At 51.8% G+C, this 20564-nt stretch overlaps 10 protein-coding genes across 10 annotated transcripts; 6 read left to right on the top strand and 4 right to left on the bottom strand.

Moving 5' to 3' along the window:
• Positions 1-368: 368 nt before the first annotated feature.
• Positions 369-1640, bottom strand: A1O3_07389 (uncharacterized protein; the record flags this gene model as incomplete). Its single annotated transcript, XM_007737499.1, has 1 exon — positions 369-1640. One exon carries the CDS (start codon positions 1638-1640, stop codon positions 369-371), a length of 1272 nt encoding a protein of 423 aa, XP_007735689.1.
• A 1550-nt stretch (positions 1641-3190) lies between these two features.
• Positions 3191-3959, top strand: A1O3_07388 (acylpyruvate hydrolase; the record flags this gene model as incomplete). Its single annotated transcript, XM_007737498.1, has 2 exons — positions 3191-3246; positions 3308-3959. 2 exons carry the CDS (start codon positions 3191-3193, stop codon positions 3957-3959), a joined length of 708 nt encoding a protein of 235 aa, XP_007735688.1.
• A 200-nt stretch (positions 3960-4159) lies between these two features.
• Positions 4160-6107, bottom strand: A1O3_07387 (uncharacterized protein; the record flags this gene model as incomplete). Its single annotated transcript, XM_007737497.1, has 2 exons — positions 4160-5448; positions 5507-6107. 2 exons carry the CDS (start codon positions 6105-6107, stop codon positions 4160-4162), a joined length of 1890 nt encoding a protein of 629 aa, XP_007735687.1.
• A 599-nt stretch (positions 6108-6706) lies between these two features.
• On the bottom strand, positions 6707-8286 carry A1O3_07386 (ATP-dependent RNA helicase eIF4A; the record flags this gene model as incomplete). The annotated part of the gene is made up of 5 exons (XM_007737496.1): positions 6707-6801; positions 6876-7877; positions 7931-7999; positions 8059-8133; positions 8253-8286. 5 exons carry the CDS (start codon positions 8284-8286, stop codon positions 6707-6709), a joined length of 1275 nt encoding a protein of 424 aa, XP_007735686.1.
• Positions 8287-8862: 576 nt separating this feature from the next.
• On the top strand, positions 8863-10347 carry A1O3_07385 (uncharacterized protein; the record flags this gene model as incomplete). Its single annotated transcript, XM_007737495.1, has 1 exon — positions 8863-10347. The coding sequence occupies one exon, from the start codon at positions 8863-8865 to the stop codon at positions 10345-10347; it is 1485 nt and encodes a 494-aa protein (XP_007735685.1).
• A 38-nt stretch (positions 10348-10385) lies between these two features.
• A1O3_07384 (uncharacterized protein) lies at positions 10386-11062 on the bottom strand (the record flags this gene model as incomplete). The annotated part of the gene is made up of 4 exons (XM_007737494.1): positions 10386-10503; positions 10551-10686; positions 10738-10933; positions 10961-11062. The coding sequence occupies 4 exons, from the start codon at positions 11060-11062 to the stop codon at positions 10386-10388; spliced, it is 552 nt and encodes a 183-aa protein (XP_007735684.1).
• A 261-nt stretch (positions 11063-11323) lies between these two features.
• Positions 11324-11952, top strand: A1O3_07383 (uncharacterized protein; the record flags this gene model as incomplete). Its single annotated transcript, XM_007737493.1, has 2 exons — positions 11324-11461; positions 11512-11952. 2 exons carry the CDS (start codon positions 11324-11326, stop codon positions 11950-11952), a joined length of 579 nt encoding a protein of 192 aa, XP_007735683.1.
• Positions 11953-13113: 1161 nt separating this feature from the next.
• A1O3_07382 (uncharacterized protein) lies at positions 13114-13938 on the top strand (the record flags this gene model as incomplete). The annotated part of the gene is made up of 1 exon (XM_007737492.1): positions 13114-13938. One exon carries the CDS (start codon positions 13114-13116, stop codon positions 13936-13938), a length of 825 nt encoding a protein of 274 aa, XP_007735682.1.
• A 687-nt stretch (positions 13939-14625) lies between these two features.
• Positions 14626-15834, top strand: A1O3_07381 (uncharacterized protein; the record flags this gene model as incomplete). Its single annotated transcript, XM_007737491.1, has 1 exon — positions 14626-15834. One exon carries the CDS (start codon positions 14626-14628, stop codon positions 15832-15834), a length of 1209 nt encoding a protein of 402 aa, XP_007735681.1.
• Positions 15835-16382: 548 nt separating this feature from the next.
• On the top strand, positions 16383-19759 carry A1O3_07380 (alpha-mannosidase; the record flags this gene model as incomplete). Its single annotated transcript, XM_007737490.1, has 3 exons — positions 16383-16528; positions 16586-19087; positions 19141-19759. The coding sequence occupies 3 exons, from the start codon at positions 16383-16385 to the stop codon at positions 19757-19759; spliced, it is 3267 nt and encodes a 1088-aa protein (XP_007735680.1).
• Positions 19760-20564: the final 805 nt, after the last annotated feature.

The following is a 20564-nucleotide window of genomic DNA, read 5'->3' as shown; positions in this document are numbered from 1 at the left end:
TAGAGTTGGTAGACGCTATTTGCAAACAACAATGGATACTCGTGACCGAGCGACGCCACTAACCCAGTCCCGCCCTCGTACTCAACCTTTGGCACGCTTCTCCTGCAAGTATATCGAGCTATTAAGCAAAATAGTAACACAAGTATTATGGTATAGGACTTGGTAAGGCGTCCTTTCAATATCTGTGGACCTTGACCTCCAAACCGTATGGCATCCCAACTCGTAGATGATGGTACATGGATGTAAGAAAACCCGAGTCCTAGTCCTGATACAAGTAAACACGACCGACCTCACCTCTATTCCTTGTTGTTGTCCAATACCTCGACCTGATTCGTGGTTCGTAGCTTCATGAATGGCCTGGTTGTCCATCATTGCGCCAACGCGGTCTGCAGTCCGTCGATGTCAGGTCGTCCTGTAGACTCGCAACGGTGCAGATATCGAGCCATCAACTGTATCATATCGTCTCTGGTGATATCTCTCCTGCGCGTGAGCCGAGCAGCAAAACTACCAAACCAGTCTCGGTCTTGGGCGTCTGTGGCGTGTTGCACTCCCAAGCATACCATCCACAGCACAATTTCCTCATCCTGCTCGGTCCAAGTTTGATTATTGTAAATTGGCAGAAGCTGTGCTCGAAGCCGGCCGATATTTGACCATGAAAACATTGTCGGGTCTGACATGGATACTGCGTCCGTCCTGGCATTCCCATTCGGGGCCCTTTCGATGTCTGAAATGACAACCAGAAGAGCCTGTTTGATACTCTCGGCAATTGCGTGGTACAGAATCTCCTGGTGTGACGCGTCAGCAGGATCTGCGGACCACGAAAGAAGACGATGGACCAGGGTGTATACTTGTCGTGATGCCCAGCTTTGGGTGGGCGATCGAGCATAGTTGTGAACATGATGGTGCTGTTGTACATGAAACCACTGAACAGTGTCGACAATAATATCTGAGAGTACCGGATGGACTATGTTCGTATATCGGAGCAAGGCTGAGCCACTGGGTGCAATCCCGGCCCGAGACAAATCGGGGAGAATAGCGCCCACCATTTGTTCGCCGGGGAGGGAGCCATGATCCCACAAAAGAGGCAGCAAAGGAGGTTCTCCTAGTCCTCCAGCCACTGCCAAATCCCATAGCCAGCACAGCGGCCGCATAGATGGTTGGAGCCTTCCAAGGTCGCCCAAGGATCGCACCAGATGCTGGACCATGACAAGATGGGTTCTAGCTCCTTGGAAATTACCCACGTATCTCTCGAAGGCTGCAAGTGTCTCGAGGTCGAAGATAAGGAGTTCATCTACTTCCGGGTTACTCGCCAAGTGGTGCCGTAGATATTGTAGCGCTTTGCCCATACAATATTCTGGAGTGTCATGTCTGTAGTTCTGCAGTCTCAAGACGTATTTCTGGAAGGCAGTGCTGGCTGCAAGCAACGAGAACATATGCATCCTGTTGGCGAGACAGCCTTGGACAATGCGTTCGATCGTGGCCTGTGTTGAAGCAGAAGATGCCAATGTTGCATCTAGTATCTCCACGTCCCGGAACACGGAGGGAAGCCAGACTTGGACGGCGTATTGAAAAGCATTCTGCGACCACTGCGCGTCATCTGGTGTTTCCAAGTAGGTAAACGAATCTGTAGTGTCGCCCATGGTCGGGGCTATAGGAATTGGAGACGGCGCGGAAGAAGTTTCGGCGGAACTGGTCTCTGAGACATTGCCCTGTCTGCCCCAACCTACAATGCTTTGCGCGCGAGTAGCTTCGTGTTGGGCTGCGTACAGCCTCTGCTGGCGTCGTAGACCGGCACGCCATTGCCTAGCATGACTGGTGATGGTTCGAAGTTCGTCTCGTTCTTGTCGGCTTGTGTATAGTCGGTCCGACTCAGGGGTCCGATTCACCCAAAGGAAATCTGGGTTGCTGCTGTTAGATCTTCCTCTACCTCGCCGTGATGACATTGGATTTTGCGGATTCCACAGCCATCACCCATGCTGGACACTCACCTATTTAACAGCGGACACAGGCATGTCCTTGTCTTGCTCTTCAAGCCAACTCCGAACGAAAGCCGCAACACAGCTGTGACCATCGTAGATGGTCAGCCAAGGATAGATGCGGAACTCAAGCCACATTTGTGAGAGTCATTTTCTCAACGATTAGTCCCCGATACTGCTTACTCGATATAAGGCTCGACGCGGTAGCGCAAGGTCGATTTGTGTATCCATCCTATAGACTATACGGAGTACTCACCTTGACCGTGCGAGATCGGCTAACCGCAATAGTGACGTAGCCGAGAGAATATGAACCAACCAGGCGTGGTGATTTCTCAACACCTCGACATTGTTAGCTAAAGAGCGGTGACAAATGCATCTCCGAGGAACTGTGAGGCTCATATCTGGATCACTGGCTTATGGCAGCGTCGAAAATATTTCAAATCTGGATTCGGAGACTTCGTCCTAGGGCTTTCTTCGAGGAAATAGTACTAATCTTGATCGGATGAAAGCGGGCTCCAAGCCGTCGCTAGAGAATTCGATAGGTTGTCCCTGCGAAGAATCATTCTCGCGCGAGGAGGATGGTATTGAATCAGTAGGAGGAAGCGTACTTCAAGGCTTCATGCACGTGTAGAAAGTGGACGGCAAGATGGCATTGGGCTGCTGGCGACAGCCTAGTCTGGGAGGCATGCTCGCAATAGGGATGAAGAGCCATTGTACAACCCTGGCGGACCGACAAATCTCACAGCTGAGTGCGAAGGCTCTCAGACAAAGATGACCAAGAAGCCGTACATGCAACTAAGATGAGAACCGTAGTTGGATGGAATACTAGAAACGGACTTCCCATGAGTATGATTCAGAATGTCTCGTGCGCCTAGACTGCGTCGGAGCAGGAACTATACAGACACATGTTAGTCTTACGCGTCGAATGGAGAGAGAACAGTGGTTAGAGGCGGTCGAGGTCGCTCAATGTTGTCATGGGCGGGTGAACGTTTGAAGATGATGAAGCGAGGCAGCATTGCCGCCGTTGGATGTTTGCTCGGATACATGTCCGAAGGTGCAAGGCACGACCCACCCAATTGTCCAGAGCTGTGAACGACACAGACCGTGCGAATCCATCGACGATCGATGAAGAGTTTCATCCCTGCAGTTGCAGTTGACTAATACCAGCAGAAGCAGCGCTGGTGAAAGGAAGGAGGAAACGGCCTCTCATCACTATGGCCAGCATCAAGTCCAACTGTCGCAAGGTTATTTGCATCGGCCGGAACTATGCGTCTGCCTCTCTCTCCCACCACCAACTGGCGCAGGACAACTTGACTGACGGTGTGCTGCAGTGACCACATTACTGAACTGTCTTCCGCCCGTCCAGCGCAGCCCTTCTTCTTCCTAAAGCCTCCCTCTTCGATCCTGCTGCCGAAGCAGGGCCCGATCGTCCGGCCTAAAGGCGTGACTGTGCACCATGAAGTCGAGCTCGGCCTGGTGATTGGCGAGACTCTCAAGCCGCTGAAGAACCTGCAAGAGTCCGATCCCAAGATCCTCGATCACATCCGATCTTACTTCTTGGGAATCGACCTGACGGCGCGGAATGTGCAAGACGAGGCAAAGAAGAAGGGTCTACCTTGGAGTATAGCCAAGGGCTTTGATACATTCCTGCCCATCAGTCATGAAATTCCTCTGGACCGCCTGCCGGATCCCCACAACGTCCTGCTGTGGCTGAGCGTCAATGGGCAGGTCAAACAGAGAGACAGCACGAACCTGATGTTGTTTAGGATACCCAGGATCCTGAGTGATATCAGCAAAGTCATGGCTCTGGAAGAGGGAGACATCATCCTGACAGGCACACCGAAGGGCGTTGGACCGCTCAAGGGCGGAGATCTCGTCCAGTGCGGTCTAGAGGCCGATGGTAGAGAAGTGGTTGAAGCAAAGATTGAAGTGGAAGTCGTGGATGACCAGACGGAAGGCGGGTATGAATTCAAAGAGACATGATATCAAAATTCCGCAACACCGAGACCTTTCTCGGAGACTTGATATATTCTATCTAGGGCAAAGGATCTGGTGATACCACCGAAAGCAGTCAGTCATACACATTGCCCTCTGAAAGGAACACAGCTCAACGGTCATGCTCCGACTATGAGAATTGCGCTTTCCCCACATATCCTCATGTTTCTACCCGCGGTATTCGTCCTCTATTCCTCACTTGATGTGGGTAGAATGGGGATCTCTGGAGGAGGTGGTAGCGGAAGGTGTCGTTTCTCCTGCTTCTTCTGCTTCGTTCCCTTGATTCCCCAGCCGAGATCTTTCAACGCCTGAGGCTTCCGCAGAAATCCTTCATCGTTGCTACTTTCTCCTGCAGACTCAGCTACCCGCCTTTTGTGTGGCACGAGTCGCGGGATCGATCGCACTGGACCTGCCCTCTTTCGCTGTAGATCAAAAACAGCTGGCTTCGACAGCATCTTTCCCGCTATGATCGGTGGTGGGCGTACTGACTCGGGTACACCACTGTCTTTGCCGGGGGCAGTGTCCGAATTTTGCGCCGGTACCACGATCTCGACCGGCTGGACACCAGCCATAACTTGATCCAATTGACCTTGTCGCTCTACAGCCACTTCAGCTGATGAATCCTGGACTCGGGGAGAAGGATTGTTCTGCTGCATTGCTCGTTGTCTGAGGGCTGGTTGGGCGATCTCAGATCTTGTACCCAACTTCGTCGTACCAGTCATTCCGCAAGCTCTTGGTAAGGGTGCATCAGGCGGCCTCGACCCTGCCCGGGGTTGCTTCGATTGTCTTTGATTTCGGTCCTCTTTTTCTACCAGCCGCTGGCTTCGACGTAACGGTCCAGTATCGGCCCCAGGTTGACATCCCAAAGCCTTTATTTTCCTGTGGGCTCTCTCCTTTCGCTGTGCTTTCGACTTCCCAAGCCTACCCAGGGCCTCTGTGAGTTTTCTCGAGGACTTGGACGCTTCAGCGTTTTCCACCAATGTGCCTGCTTCGCTTCCGGTGGACAGTTGGGAGCATACTTTCCCAAACAGGACTACGTTGTCCCATGTCCACCCCTTCGCGTCCAGCAACTGTTGGCACTGCTTTCGTTGAGCCTCTAGGAACATGCCGTTGATGAAGTTCCGCACAATCGTCTCCTCAAAGGTACGTGGAAGAGCCTCGATGAGCGTCAAGCCCTGAGAGTAATAGTACTCCCAATCGTCAAACCTTCTTTGCCGAAGGAGATTGACTCGGGCTAACTGAGAGGTGTGCATGTCGGGTTGTGGCAATGTTTGCAATGTGTCAATCTCCTCTTGATGGGCCGCTGTTTGGTGGCCAACGTAGCTGAAAGTGTTCGCATTCTCGTCGAGATCCAGGTCGTCTGGTAAGGTCGCCTCTCTTCTATGCAGGTGATCCGGCCAATGTTGCTCGTGCGGTGTCTCTGTCCTTCCTGGAGGCCGGCCGCCTTGCGAATCTCGGATCTGGACCATATTGTTCCCTGCATGGGAAAATGTCAGACAGATCTCGTCCATCGACAGAGGTCAATGATATGCTACCTGGTACACAAGGAGACAACTGAGGCTCGAAGCTATCTTCTATGCGACTGACCGAAGCCGACGAGCCACCTGCTGCTGGTGGCGGCCCCGGGAGCTCGTTGACTTGCACCGCAAGCGCTTCAACGACCGAGGCATCTGCTTTGCCAACCATGGTGTGTTCCAACCTCGTGAGCGAGGCCATGATTCCTTCATGCTTCTGTCGGACGTCTGCGACATTTTGACAATTGGTTCTCACAGTGTCAATCTCTTTGTTGAGCCGTTCCCACTGCGCCTGAGTGTGTTCAAGACCCTGATTGTACGTGGTCTTCAGAGATGAAACCTCACTTTGTATCGTGTCGTACCCTTGTTGGAGAGCCTGAAGACCATCGCCTTGATCAATCAAGCGTATGTTCTGTTCCTCCAACGTGCACCGTGTCTTCTCGGAAGCGTCGTGACTGGCTTGGATAGCCGTCCTGGCATCCTTCACCTTCTCGTGTAGGTTAGCGATCTCTTTGCGACAGCTCTTCAACTCTTCATGCAAAAATAGGTTCTCGCGGCGGATTTGATGGGCTCGAAGCAAGTCAATTGCGTAGCTGACCGTGTGTTTTCGGTCGGAGAGCATACTGGTTGAGCAGCGGTGACCAAAGTGAAGTGGCTCACAATAACTAGAGAATCGACATACTACTAGGTATAGGAACGCGTTCTGCACGTTGGGCCGCTAGTAATTGCGTGACATGAGATATCACTGCAATGAGTATCAGGATCTATCAGAGCGAAAGCAGATGCATGTCAAAACAAAAATGAAAAATTGTGGCCACAGTATCGCAGGAACCATTGACAAGCAGACCTCTTATGAGACTCGCGAAAGCACAGCTTAAAGACAAACAGCAATTTGAAACGGGAATTTCGATTTGAATCAATTTCTCTACCTGTCTATCGCAAGAAGCAAAGGTTCCTCATCCTTCATAACACGTGAGAATGCGTCGAATTCCTTTGTGCAGTAGGAGAGAATGATAGCCAACACTTGCAAGCTAGCAGTAACAAGCAATGGCGCCCGCGACCTCTGCCACATCAAGAACGACCATTAGGTCGCCAGTGTGGAATTACCGCGCTCGTGCCATCAAGCAAAGAGACAATAGTGACAAGAGTGAAAATACATGACTTTTTCGGCGGCGGCAGCTCTGAGCCAAGCAGTCGGAAACAGGCTTCATCCCACTTTTCTCAGGCGGCCACATAGTAGTAGTTGTAGCAACCAACGCCATCCACATGCCGAATTTGGAAAGAATCGGATTCGTTGCCAAAGGAGCCAGTTGGTCCTTTAAATGAGATCTAAAAAATTTGTTAGCACATGTCCACTCGACTTGAGTACTGAAACACTGAAAGAGCTTACCAGCAACGTTCATTGGCATCTCTTCGATTTGAGTGCTGTAGAATTGTTCGATTTCGCGCATCATGCGGACATCATCAGCTGTGACGAAGTTGATGGCAACACCCTTTCGTCCGAAACGACCACCACGACCGATACGGTGAATGTAGTTCTCACGGTTGGCCGGAAGATCGTAGTTGATGACCAGAGAGACCTGCTGAACATCGATACCACGGGCTAGCAAGTCGGTGGCGATGAGCACACGGGAAGAACCAGATCGGAACTCCTTCATGATAACATCACGCTGAGCCTGCTCCATATCACCGTGCATGGCTGAGACAGTGAAGTCACGAGCGGTGAGCTTGTCGGTGAGCCAGTCGACCTTTCTTCTGGTGTTGCAGAAAATGACAGCTTGTGTGATTGTGACCGTCTCGTAGAGATCGGAGAGAGTGTCAAGCTTCCATTCCTCCTTCTCGACGGCGATGTAGAATTGCTTGATACCTTCAAGCGTCAACTCAGCCTTCTTGACGAGAATGCGAACAGGGTCACGCATGAACTTGGTCGTGACCTCAAGGACATCCTGAGGCATGGTGGCGGAGAGAAGGACCACCTGGGTGGACTGGGGGAGGAGCTGGAAAATGTCGTAGATCTGTTCGGTGAATCCACGCGACAGCATTTCATCGGCCTCATCCAAGATGAACATTTTGATGTTGTCGGTCTTCAGCACACGGCGCTGGATCATGTCCTGAACTCGTCCTGGAGTACCCACGACAACTTGTGGTCCTTCTTGGAGCGCCTTCATGTCATCCCGAACGTTGGTGCCACCAATACAAGCGTGACACTCAATATTCATGAAATCACCGATTGCGACGACAACCTTCTGGATTTGTTGAGCAAGCTCACGCGTCGGTGCAAGAATGAGAGCCTGGCACGCCTTGAGGTTCTGATCGATCTTCTGAAGGGCAGAGATGGAGAAGGTGGCGGTCTTTCCAGTACCAGACTGGGCTTGAGCAATGACATCGTTTCCTGCAAAAGATTAGCAAATGTTGTGAATTTTCCCACATACAATGAAAACGTACCTTTGATGACGGGCATGATAGCACGTTGTTGGATCGCAGATGGTCGCTCGAAACCATAGGCATAGATACCTATAAACAGTCAGAAAACAGCTCACTGTGGGGAGATTTTTTTCATTTATTCTACATACCTCGCAGAAGTTCGGGCTTCAGGTTCATCGAATCGAAGGAGTCGATGACTTCATCGTAGTTCGACTCGATCTGGCCTGTTGGTGCGAAAGTTAGTAAATTTCGTGACCCTGATTAGGCTGCGTGTCCCGACGTGTCTATGTCTGTACAGTCGACGCGATCTAGATAGCAGCAGCTCGAATGGGATATGACATACTTTCAGGAACCTCCTCGAGACCTTTGTCCGCCATGATTGCGAAAGAAGTTGGTATCACTGGCGACTTCGCCGGTGATCTGAGAGCGTGGGGAGTTGAAAGTGGCGTGTAAGACTTAGGCGCTTCGCGTGCGTCTAAGTCTGCTGAAACTGGGGTTGTTGTGCGAAGTCTGTCAAAGGATCCTCTCTGTGAGAATCCAAGTGATCAGAGAAGCTGTTGTGGTAGTCTTGTTGTTTGTAGGTGGTAAGAATGAAGGATCAAAATTTTTGGGCTGCTTTGGACGGCGGCTACTACTTGACTTTCGCAGAAGTCTTGGCGTCGCGCTAGAGAAGTTTTGCCATCCTCTCCATCCTCGACGGGCTTTGTCATTAAAACACGCTATAAATCTCATGTGCCGTTCGTTTACCAGTCCAGCCTTGTCCATTCCTTTCCACAGTGGCGCAGTTCTGATCAAAATGCGACTTCTGTACTGATAACTCAACTCTCGTTTCTTCTGGATGCTACTCGGATGATCCCTTTGGTTCAAAGTTATAGCCGGAGTTTGATCACGTGCCGCGCCTTTTTTGCCTCGAGTCTTATTCCAGGCCTGCCTTCTTTTACTATATTGGACGAATGAGCGCAACCACCACTACACAGACCGGAAGACGGGCAGAGATACCGGTACAGGTGGAGGATGGCTCCCCAGATCTACCAACCGAGACCCAGGGGATTGGTCAAGGACAAGATGCCTCCGAGACTCAAACCGACCAACATCCTCTGGGCATCAGACCCGCTGGAAATGCTCTTACCTCTCGGGAAAATGCTCAGGGTTTCATGGGCCTTTTCGCAAACGTGCCAGATGCCCTGTTGCTAATGGTTCTGGAGTATCTTGACCAGCCGAGCCTGGTCAGCTTAGGAAGTACATGTCGAGGTCTGTACGCCTTTTGTTCGTTTGATCAATTATGGAGGGATATTGCGGTCAATAGTATGACCCAGGAATTTTCATGGCGTGGGAGTTGGCGAGCATCTCTGAGACGACTACCTTCAGCCAAACTGGCAAAAGTGGATTGCAGGTATCTCTTCTCTGATGCTCTCCATCGCCCTTTTCTCTGCTCTCAGATTTCTCTCACCCCTTATGTCACGAACATTCCTCTGCACAACGAAATTCCTCGCATGGATGACTTGTCACCTACTGAGTTCAACGAGTCCTGGGCCGACAAACCGTTCATCCTCACATCTCCCGTGAAAAGATGGCAGGTGTTCCACAAATGGAGTGAACAGGATCTTTTGTCGAGGTATGGAGATGTCCTCTTCCGGGCGGAATCAGTGGATTGGCCACTTCGAACGTATGTTGAATACATGAACAACACAAGCGATGAAAGCCCACTGTATCTTTTTGATCGCGGTTTCGTGGAAAAGATGCACCTGGAAGTCGGTAGCCTCGGGGCCTACGAACCTCCACCAGCTTTTCAGGAGGATCTATTCGCGCTCTTGGGCGAAAAGAGACCAGACCACAGGTGGTTGATCATTGGCCCAGAACGGAGCGGCAGCACATTCCACAAAGATCCAAATGCAACTAGTGCTTGGAATGCCGTTATTCGAGGCTCGAAATATTGGATCATGTTTCCTGCTTCTATCCTACCGCCAGGGGTCTATATGAGTGAGGACCAGAGTGAAGTCACATCTCCCTTGAGCATTGCAGAGTGGCTGTTATCCTTCCATGCGGAAGCGAGGAGAACCCCGGGTTGTCTGGAAGGTGTTTGTCGTGAGGGCGAGGTCTTGCATGTCCCATCAGGCTATTGGCATTTGGTTGTCAACCTCGACCCCGCGATCGCCATTACCCAGAACTTTGTGCCTACATCACATGTTGGAGCGACGTACAGATTTCTCAAACACAAGGCTGATCAGGTGTCCGGTTTCAATGACGGTGTCGCCGATCCCTGTGCACTGTTCATGGAGCAGCTACAGCGAGAGTATCCGGATCTAGCGGCAGCTCTTGATGAGTCTAACATCAGGAAGAGAAAATGGGAGGAGGTGGTATCTAATCAGGAGGTCGGCGGAGATCAATCGGGGTTCAGCTTTGGATTTGACGGCGACGTTGATGAAGAGGAAGTCTAAGCAACTAGGCCTGCGCTATCCTGGCCAATCTGGAGACTTCAATGGCAGGCAACCGATTTGGATGACGTGAGGCTGCGGCCGAACGCAAGGTATCCGATGAAAGCACCAACTGCCACCGCCAACATGACCCAGCCGTTATAGGTCATGAATAAAAGCCTGTTTGTGGTCAGTCCTGACCTAAGATCCAAGTTCAATCACCGTACATGATGAAGAAGCTGTAGAAGACTTGTACAGCATACAGAGCTGCTTTGATAATTGTCCCTTGCCGTTCCGCCGACGCCTTCGAGTCTCTTCCTACGACGAGCAATGAGCTTGATTCGTTCAATTGTGCAGGTTCGCCTTGACAGACTCAGTGACAGCTGGGATATGTAGTCGACAAGGGAAACATACTCAAAGCACCAGTGCTGTATGCAGCCATGCGCGCGTTGTGGCTTTGCTCGTATCGTCTACTGATCTCCCGTACACATTCATAGCCGGCAGCCAGGAGGACGATGGCAATCAAGGACAGGATCAGCGAGAGGGGGCCCGTCACTCTCCATTGTCGGAAAACGATGCATAAATTCTTCGAAGACCAAGTGAAGAGCATCTGCTGCAGTCAGCCAACAGCACTCACTGATCTTGCTTCCGGAAGACTTGCATTCATGGAGCACTGCCCTTCACCCATGTCCATATCACCATGATCCATACCGCCATGACCCATATGTGAATGATCCATCATTGTGGACTGAGAATAATACACAGAAGATGACTTCGGTAGATCTAAAGTAGACACTCTATGGTGAAGTGACCACTCCCGTTTGTTGTGATGTGAATCGTTGATTGCAACTTGGAGACGCAGTCTGGCTCCCGCTTGCTGGTTGGCAGTGCAAACACAACAAACAAACCCCCCTCGCTGCCAGTCCTCCGATCTCAAACTGCGCCAATTCCGACACCTTTGGCTCCTCGAGGCACCGTTCTTGCGAGCGCATCGCTCACAATGGCCGAAAATGTCCCTCCAGGCGCTGCCACCAAGGCTGCGGCGATTACTGACCGACCTGGACTCCCATACTACGAGAAACTACGACGAGACCTGCGAGATACAATCCAGAAAAAGCGCCTTCTTGACCGCAACATGGTAAGTTTCGCGCACCCATTGGAGTCAAGCTCTTCGCTCATACGTCACAGGCTGCTATAGAAGACCAGATATATCGTCAGGAGACTGCATACCTTGAAGAAACCTCGGTGGCGGGAAACATTGTGAAAGGCTTCGATAACTACATCAAGGCATCCGCCGTCTCGTCCTCGGCCAATTCCGCAGGAGGTACAGTTTCTGGAAGCGCAGTTGGTGGCGGAGTTGGAGCAGGACGTCGAAAAGCTGTTGTGAACGATTCCGATCGCATATTCTCCCGGAGCTCGGTGTCATATTTGAGAGACTCGGATTCGCCCAGCAGTGCCACCAGTACGCCGAATCACGCCGGAACGCCAACGGGCAGTTTCACTGCCGAGCGAGGAGCAGACAAGAAGAAAAAGAAGAGCATTGCAGCGAACGATGACGAGACAGAGGGAAGGGCAAACAAACGGCAGAAGATCTCATTTGGAAACTCTAGAAAAGCACACGACGATTGAAGGATGATGCAACATCTACATGAGTGGCTTGCCTCGAACTCTGAACAATGCTGGCTGTTGCCATTGGGGACGAAATCATATCTGCTGAGAACGACTCAACTCCATGCTATCTAGCGCTTTCGGCCACCAGTTGTCCATCCAAATCCCAAGAAGATGGCTGCGACATTCACTGAATGAGCGGCCGCTGGTTGTCGACGACTGGGCATATTCCTGTCCAGTCAACTTGCTCTGACTGGGAGCCGGCTACAGCAAAATCTTGGGCTCCGCACATTTCTGCCGAAGCATCCTGACAGGTGAAACCATAGGATGGAGGTATCCTGGTGTGTTCCAGAACACGCCTTTCGGGGCCGGAATACTGTTCAAAGTGAGACACAGTGTGGCAGCGAGTGTCATTTTGGTCGGGCCCTGACGCCCATTCCTCCCCTGGAATCGAAAGACGACAGTATCATGGCGCACTACATGCCACTCGTGTCCATCCGGAGTTGGCGAAGATGAGAACAGCCAGTTCTTTCAGAAAACCTTGCAATTGCAGAGTGTTTGATGTTTCCGCGGATATTGTGCGCAACGGCGGACCAATGCAGGTAACATGCTACGCGGCATCTAAGAAGCCAGGCTAGGATCAAATATAGTCTACCACAAGACATAGTTTCAAGATGATCAGCTCAAAACCAAAATGTGGTTTCTAGTTTTCCAAAGGCGCGTGATAACATGGAGAATTCAGTGTGAGTGGTCCAAAGGAGCCATGTCCGCTGGGTAGTCAATTAGTAGAGGGACAATTGGGGTTCCTTACTATTAGTAGGCTTGAGGCTTGCTGCCTCGGCTGTGTTGGAACTCTCCTCGGATAAGCCTCAGTCAACAGTACTATGACCAACTATTTCCTGTCATTATTGCCCTTTGTGTAATATTCAATCTCTGATTTTTCGCAGACCGATCAATGCTTCGCAGGTGTCTTCAAACTGGCATCCGGTGGCCAGCGCGGTATTTCCTTCCAACGTCTCGAAGCATCGTGTCGCGAAGTCACAGCGACAGGATGGCACCTCTATCACCAGAATCTCTCGTAAGTGCTGGTTCCACTCGAGATCGTAACGATCGTAACCGCTTCAGTAGAGAGCAATCGAGAGGTTGCGAGCGTATCGCGCACCAGAAACCTCATGGGCATCGATGCCGCTGTCACGAAAGGCCGCCGTTCTGATTTTGCTGTTTGCGGATGAAAAGGGCGATCTGAGAGTGGTCATCACGATGCGTGCAAGTACGCTGAGTTCCTATTCCGGCCAAGCAGCGCTGCCAGGAGGCAAAGCCGAACTAGGAGAGACCGCGTTCGAAGCAGCGCGACGTGAGGCCTCTGAAGAGATTGGCCTTCCACAACGGAACGAGGCCTTACCACCGCCTTTTAGAGTCGAGCACCTATGCGAGATGCCCACGAACCTGGCAAAAACAGAACTAGTTGTTCGTCCCTGTGTCGCTTTGCTACATTCGCATGACCCCGAGACAGGACTGAACGCTAACGTTGCTGAAAGGCTGCTTCCCAGACTGGATGCAAGGGAAGTAGCTGCTGTGTTCTCAGCCCCTTTCAAGAACTTCTTGTACCAGGAAGATCTACCCAGTCAACCAGACCTCCCCGGGAAGCCAAGCGATTGGTATAAAGGAGCCTGGACTGATTGGCACCAGAGCCAATGGCGGATGCACAATTTCTTTGTTCCCGTCACAAACCAGATTGTTACTAAACCGAAGAAGAGTGAGGGACAGAAGATTACTGCGAGTCACCTGGACCAGTATGAGAGGTACCGAGTGTTTGGTATGACTGCCAGGATCCTTGTTGATGCTGCTCGCTACGCCTACGACCAAGAGCCGGAGTTCGATCATAACAGTCACTTCGGGGATGAGGACATGATTGTCCGTCTGCGCAAGGTTGGACGATTAGGAGATATAAGGCGTCCTGGTGATGAGCTCACGAAAGAGGATTTGGTGAGAGCTGCAAAGCTCTGAAGAGATCCATATTTGTGGTTGCAAGGGACCCTTTGCTGGCCGGAATGTCAGTGGAATGTGGACGATATTCTCTGCAAAATATCACCACCAGCCAATTCTTCCAACCATCAAGTCCTCCCTTTTCCGGCTTCGGTAATATCGACTGCCTTTGACGGTTCACTACCCGTGGTAGTCAGCGACAATGGCTCTCATCAATGAGACGGTGGACATCAGGTATGCCGCAGCTGAAAACGGCAACCTTTGTTCATTGTCAACCATGCTTCCTGCGGCAGTGCATGTTTTGCACTACAGGAGGCTCGCTGAAGAGGTGCAACCGTGATGGCCTTGTTCTCCCGGCGATTCTGCAACGCCAGCAGGATTGTGGCCCAGTTCCACTTGATTTTGACTGAAGGATGACATTGTGCAGGCTTCTCCAAGCCTTTACTGAAAATGAGCTCACACCCAAGCTTCTCTCAGCGCATGCGAATGACCTCCCCCCCGCCATCCACTGCTCTTCTGAACCTTCAAAAGCAGGGGTTGGAACTGGGAGTCCCACCATCACCGAGCACGTTACATGTCGGCACGAGTCATGCCTCCGCAAGATCGACGCCATCCGATCGGGACAAGCCTCTGCCCCTTGAACCCCGTGAAAAGAGGCGGTCTTCCAGTGTGTATAGCACTGACACAACTATAAGCAATATAATCCACATGTATGGTGGTGGTGGTGGTGGTTACCGTGAGCTGGATGATTTCTCACCAGTACCCACACTTCACCATCCACAGGCCTACCGAGATACGGTGGCACCGTTGCTCATCAAACGTTTGAGCATTAGCCAGTCTCCTTCGTTACAACCGGTTCCCAGTGCCGTCTCTCGCGAAACCGTGTCGAGCCTCTCCCTCAGGTCTGCAGCTCTTCAAACCAGCACGCTGCGAATGGGTAACAAGACCGCCCCGAGCTTTCTCGAATTCTCTCGAAATCTTCAAGATCGCCGGAACGAGCTAATCTCGCCGCTGTCGGGCACGTCATCTGACCATCACCGGCAGGCCGCGTACGACCAATTGTTTCCACCTTCACCTCAAGTTTCTTCTGTCGAACAATCTATTTCTGTCTCGCAAACTCCGCCGCTTCCTGATGCCATGTCCGGGACCATATCAGACATCGATGACTCCGACCTTCTCCCGCCTCCACTGAGGTTGAGCAGTTCCAGTCCACCCAGCCCAATCATGGATGACTGGGAAAGCTATCCTAGTGTGTATCATCCTGCGAGCCTTGATGATCAGGGTGGTGAGCAGGTCCATCACCCTGCTGTTGACGGAAGCTCGTCCGAGGATTGGCTGGATGACGGCGTTGTCAACCAAAGTTTGGTGTCAGACTCGGGTAAACCTGACGCAGCAAGCAGCACCAGAAGCCACATTATATTGTCCGAAAATGAGCAGGAGCGCATCATTTCCTACGCAGAAGCAAAATACCCAGGCATGAACAAAAGTTCGCGAGACAGGATAAAGCCGCGTAACAGCAGCGCCAGAGCCAGCCTGCAACAGGGTGTTAGCAACTTGCTAAGGACTCTCTCCTTGTCCAACCGTGGCGATGAAGAGCCGCCTCGTGAAAGGCAACTAGCTGTTCCAGCAACTCCGTATCAGGTCTATGGTGCAGAAATTTGGTCTAACAAGATGAAAAAGAAGCAGAGGGAGGGACAGCGCGACCACGAGAGGGGGAGGTCTTCGGCCTTTCTGTCCGCCTACCAGAGTGGCCAAAGTCAATTTGTGGGGGTGCTTGAGGGAGCAAAGCGGAAACTGTCCAGGAATACATCACAAAAGCGGCGAAGGAAGCTGAAGCAGAGTATTATCTTGGTGAAGACAGATAGCATGGATGCAATGGAGCGCTTCGCACAAGACAGCGACAGTCCGTGGATCTGACTTCGGGTCGTTGGGTAGAGGAGTCAGGTATCGCTGAAAGGTAGTAGATAGCCTAAGGAGCCCTCTCTCTGCATCGCTTCTTCGACGTAGATCGTGAGGGCCAATCGAATGTCGTAGCATACATGTCCCAGTGGTGCCTGTTCTGAAGATGTTGGCCAGCTCAGCCTTGCCAGGCATCTGTCGGGAGCGCCAAGGCAGGACGAGGCTGCGTACGAAGGTGCTCAGGGTCCTTAAGGGTCCTTTATGTAGTCTCCGCACCTGCACGGAGTACATACTGTACCAGCCTAGGTACCTAAATAAGGAGTTTCTCCAATGCTGTTTGTTATCATCATCGCAGCTTGCCCCCCGCACCCCTTGTATTGTATGAAACATCCGTCGTCCATCTGACCTCCGCCAACCTCCGTCTTCCTCGAGCTCTTCTTTATGCTTGATCTATCTCATTGATATCTTGTCTGTTGGCTGTTGGCTTCTTGCTGCTCTTGGTACTATTCTGCACATACTCCCGCTTACTCTCCTGCCGGCCCATCGCCGTTGCTTGAGCCGCAATCATGGGCGGCGAGACGTCCTCCCGTGTCATGTCCTCATATCCCAAGCTTGCCGCCCGTCCCATCGCGCAGAAAATCAGCAACATATATACGGACCGTTTACGCCAATTTACCTCTGGCGGGCAATATGAGAAGCAATCCCTTCTTGCGTAAGCCCCGGTCTTGTGGTTGAGTTGGTATCGGATCCGCTGACCCTGTCCTCATAGCAAGCTATATCACAATATCTGTGACGACGAGGAGCATGTGAAACTCTCTGTCTACTCCCCGCCAAATCTGACCCGGCCAACCTTCAAAGATGCGACTTCGCATAGTTTCAGGCCTACTCACCGCGGCGAATACTTTGGCCCTTCATGGTCTACCCATTGGTTCAAGATCCAACTCACCGTCCCCGAGGCCATGCGAGATGGCGAACATCTGGAGTTTCACTGGGACGCGAACAATGAGGGCATGGTATGGACACACGACGGAGACCCTCTACAAGGCTTGACTGGCGGTGGCGACCGTACGGAATGGATCCTACCCTCGAGCTGGCGAGACGGAAAAGAGCACACCTTCTATATTGAGATGGCCTGCAATGGGATGTTTGGCAATGCCCCCGGTGGGGACAGCATCCAACCCCCAGACCCAAATAAATACTTTGCGCTGTCAAAGGCCCAGATTGTTGATGTCAACCTTGCGGCCCGGCAGTTGTATGTCGATTTCTGGATCATCGGAGACGCAGCCAGGGAATTTCCAGGCGACAGCTGGCAAAGGCATGAAGCCTTACAGGTCGGCAACCAGATCATTGATGCATTTATCGCGGGAGAAGGCTCCACTGCCTCCATCCAAGAGGGCCGTGAGATCGCTCAGAGATATCTCGGTAAAAATATCGACTCTGCAAAGGTTTACGAGTCGGACGAGAAAAGTATTGTGTTCGCCATCGGACACTGCCACATTGACACCTGTTGGCTTTGGCCCTGGGCCGAAACCAAACGCAAGGTGGCAAGAAGTTGGTCGAACCAATGTGATCTTTTGGACCGATATCCCGAACATCGATTTGCATGCAGCCAAGCACAACAGTACAAGTGGCTGAAGACGTACTATCCATTTGTTTTTGACCGAGTCAAGGCAAAGGTCAAGGAAGGCCGATTCCAGCCGATCGGTGGAAGCTGGGTTGAGCACGACACCAACATGCCTAGCGGAGAGTCCTTGGTCCGACAGTTTCTCTACGGCCAACGATTCTTTGAGAGCAACTTTGGCGAGAGATGCCAGACCTTCTGGCTTCCAGATACATTTGGATATTCTGCTCAACTACCTCAAATTTGTCGCTTAGCTGGGATGTCGTATTTCTTCACCCAGAAACTGAGTTGGAACAATATCAACAACTTCCCACACACCACATTCAACTGGGTCAGCTTGGATGGAAGTCAAGTCATTTGCCATATGGCCCCTAGTGAGACGTACACGGCGGACGCGCATTTTGGAGATGTGAAGAGGAGCGTGTCTCAACACAAGAGCATGGACCAGGACAACACCTCCCTCCTCGTGTTTGGCAAGGGAGATGGTGGCGGAGGTCCCACAAGAGACATGCTCGAAAAATTGAGGAGGTGCCGCGGGCTGAGTGACACCGTCGGGTTACTCCCACGGGTCAAGATGGGCAACTCGGTGGACGATTTCTTCGCCAATCTCGAGAGGAAGGCTGCAGAAGGCACCCAATTCGTTACCTGGTACGGGGAGCTCTACTTTGAACTTCATCGAGGCACATACACGACTCAGGCCAACAACAAACTCAACAATCGAAAACAAGAGATCATGCTGCATGACATTGAATACCTGGCGACGTTGGCCAGCTTGAAGAGCAAAAGCTACAAGTACCCCAAAAAGGAGATTGATGAGATTTGGGAGAAGGTGCTGTTATGTCAGTTCCATGACTGCCTTCCAGGCAGCTCGATTGAGATGTGCTACGATGACTCCGATGCCCTGTACGCTCACAATGCGAAACTAGGAGAGAAGGTAAAAGAGGAAGCACTCACCGTCCTTGGCCTCTCAGGACACATCAAAGCTAACGCCGAAATGGTGGCTGTCAACACAGCTCCGTGGAAGCGATCGGAACTGGTTCCTATTCCGAACGCTCAGGCGAAGTCGCCGCAGCAGCAGCAGTATACTTTTGTCTCCGGCGGCCCAGGTGTCGTCAAGACTCATGCAGCTTCGGCCATCCAATCCACAGCATCTGTGGAGGAGACGAGGAAGGGCGTGTTTGTGCTCAAGAACAGCCTGTTCCACGTGGAAGTCGAGGCAGGCTGCATCACATCGCTCATTGATTTGAAAGCTGATCGCGAAGTTATTGCCAAAGGTGGTAAAGGTAACCAGCTGGTTATCTTTGACGATAAACCGCTATATTGGCAAGCTTGGGATGTGGAAGTTTTCCACCTGGACTCTAGAAAAGAGCTGAGCTCAGGACCGTCTGAAATTGTTGAAGATGGACCGTTCCGAGTCAGTGTGGCTACGAAGACACAAATCAGCAAAGACAGCTGGGTAACAACCACAATCAGTCTCGATGCCAGTGACGGCCAGAGTGAGTCTGGCTATGTGTCTGTGGCAGCGGAAGTCGAATGGCACGAGACCATGAAGTTCTTGAAGGTTGAATTTCCCGTGGATGTGGTCAACACTGAGGCAAGCTACGAAACGCAATACGGGATCATTCGCCGTCCCACCCACTACAATACCAGGTAAGTTTGGGCCATCTGACTCTCAATGGGGCTCTCCAGACTGACAGATCCAGCTGGGACATGGCGAAATTTGAAGTCTGCTGCCACAAGTTTGCCGACCTTTCAGAATCCGACTACGGAGTTTCGGTTCTGAATGACTCCAAGTACGGATTTGCGACGTGTGGCAACCTCATGCGCTTGTCCTTGTTGCGCGCTCCCAAGGCCCCAGATGCACACGCCGACATGGGTCGACACCACATCAAATGGGCGATCTTGCCACACCAAGGCGCGCTGAGCAGCACTACCGTTCGAGCTGCATACAACTTCAACCATCCTCTCAGACTAGCCTCGTTGGTGGACGACAAGCCGGCGAAAGAACTCTTCAACGCTGTTCATCTAACAGGAGCGAAATCACTTGTTCTGGATTGTGTCAAGCGTGGAGAGGACGACGAGGACGTATCGCGAGGAGACTTGGCACAACGGTCTGGCCAGAGCGTAATCCTGAGGATTTACGAGAGTCTCGGGGGCAAGAGTAGGGGGACCATCGAGACCACGCTGCCGGTCAAGAAGGTCTACAAGACCAATGTTCTGGAGGATGATCTGGAAACACTGGAGGTATCTGGCAAGAACAAGATTAGCATTGCCATTGAGCTGCGACCGTTTGAGGTGGCAACCTTTAGGTTGCAGTTGTGATCAGGGGGAGGAAACGAGTGTGCAGCATAGCAGCATAGCAGCATACCTCAAAGAGATGGCGGATGGGATGGCGGGGATTCGACAGGACATATGAGGACATATGAAAAGGGCACGATGTCTGGAAGAATGAAGAAACGCCTTGTTGCACTTGATCTGGATGGAATCTAATGTGATATAGACTCAAAGTATCCGTACACCAAGTATACAAAGTCCACAAAGTACTTATTAGTCTCTTGAGTACTTGCTGTAGTGGGGGAGTTTGATGTTGCTGACCATGGCTGACGAGGCTGGACATAGCAGAACCTCCCTCCATTGTGTGATTGTGGCCTGAGCCTCCTCGATTACATAGAGCCAGAGTGATTCTCCGCACTCCGTAGACGTCCCTGGCACTGATGATGATGTACGGAGGGTTTACTGCCAGTGTATCACTTCTTGACCGGTTGGATGTCGCTGGCTGTGCCTCAAGTGGCCTCTGGCTAAAGGCCCTAGGTTACAGTAGCCTTTAGGCCCCTATACTATTTTAGTACTCCGTACTGGTTCCTCATCCGCACGCTTGAACGGCTGCCGCCCGCCGTGACAGCTCAGAGCCAGCCAGAGCCAGCGACAGGCTAAAACTGTGGTCGGGTTACTGTTCGCCTTACGTCTTTTGTTTACCCGCGCCCATCCCCATCCTTGCCACCAGCAATCAGCAACAAGCCACCAGCAACCTGACCTCCCCTGACCATCACGCCTGGCGGATGCCCCTATCTCGCTCGACGCGACTCTGCGGCTGCTCAACCAGGGACCTGAAGCCCAAATCCTTAAT

Source organism: Capronia epimyces (assembly GCF_000585565.1).
Source record: "Capronia epimyces CBS 606.96 chromosome Unknown aczIQ-supercont1.6, whole genome shotgun sequence".
Lineage (NCBI taxonomy): Eukaryota > Fungi > Ascomycota > Eurotiomycetes > Chaetothyriales > Herpotrichiellaceae > Capronia > Capronia epimyces.
This window is presented reverse-complemented; position numbering and strand designations above follow the sequence as displayed.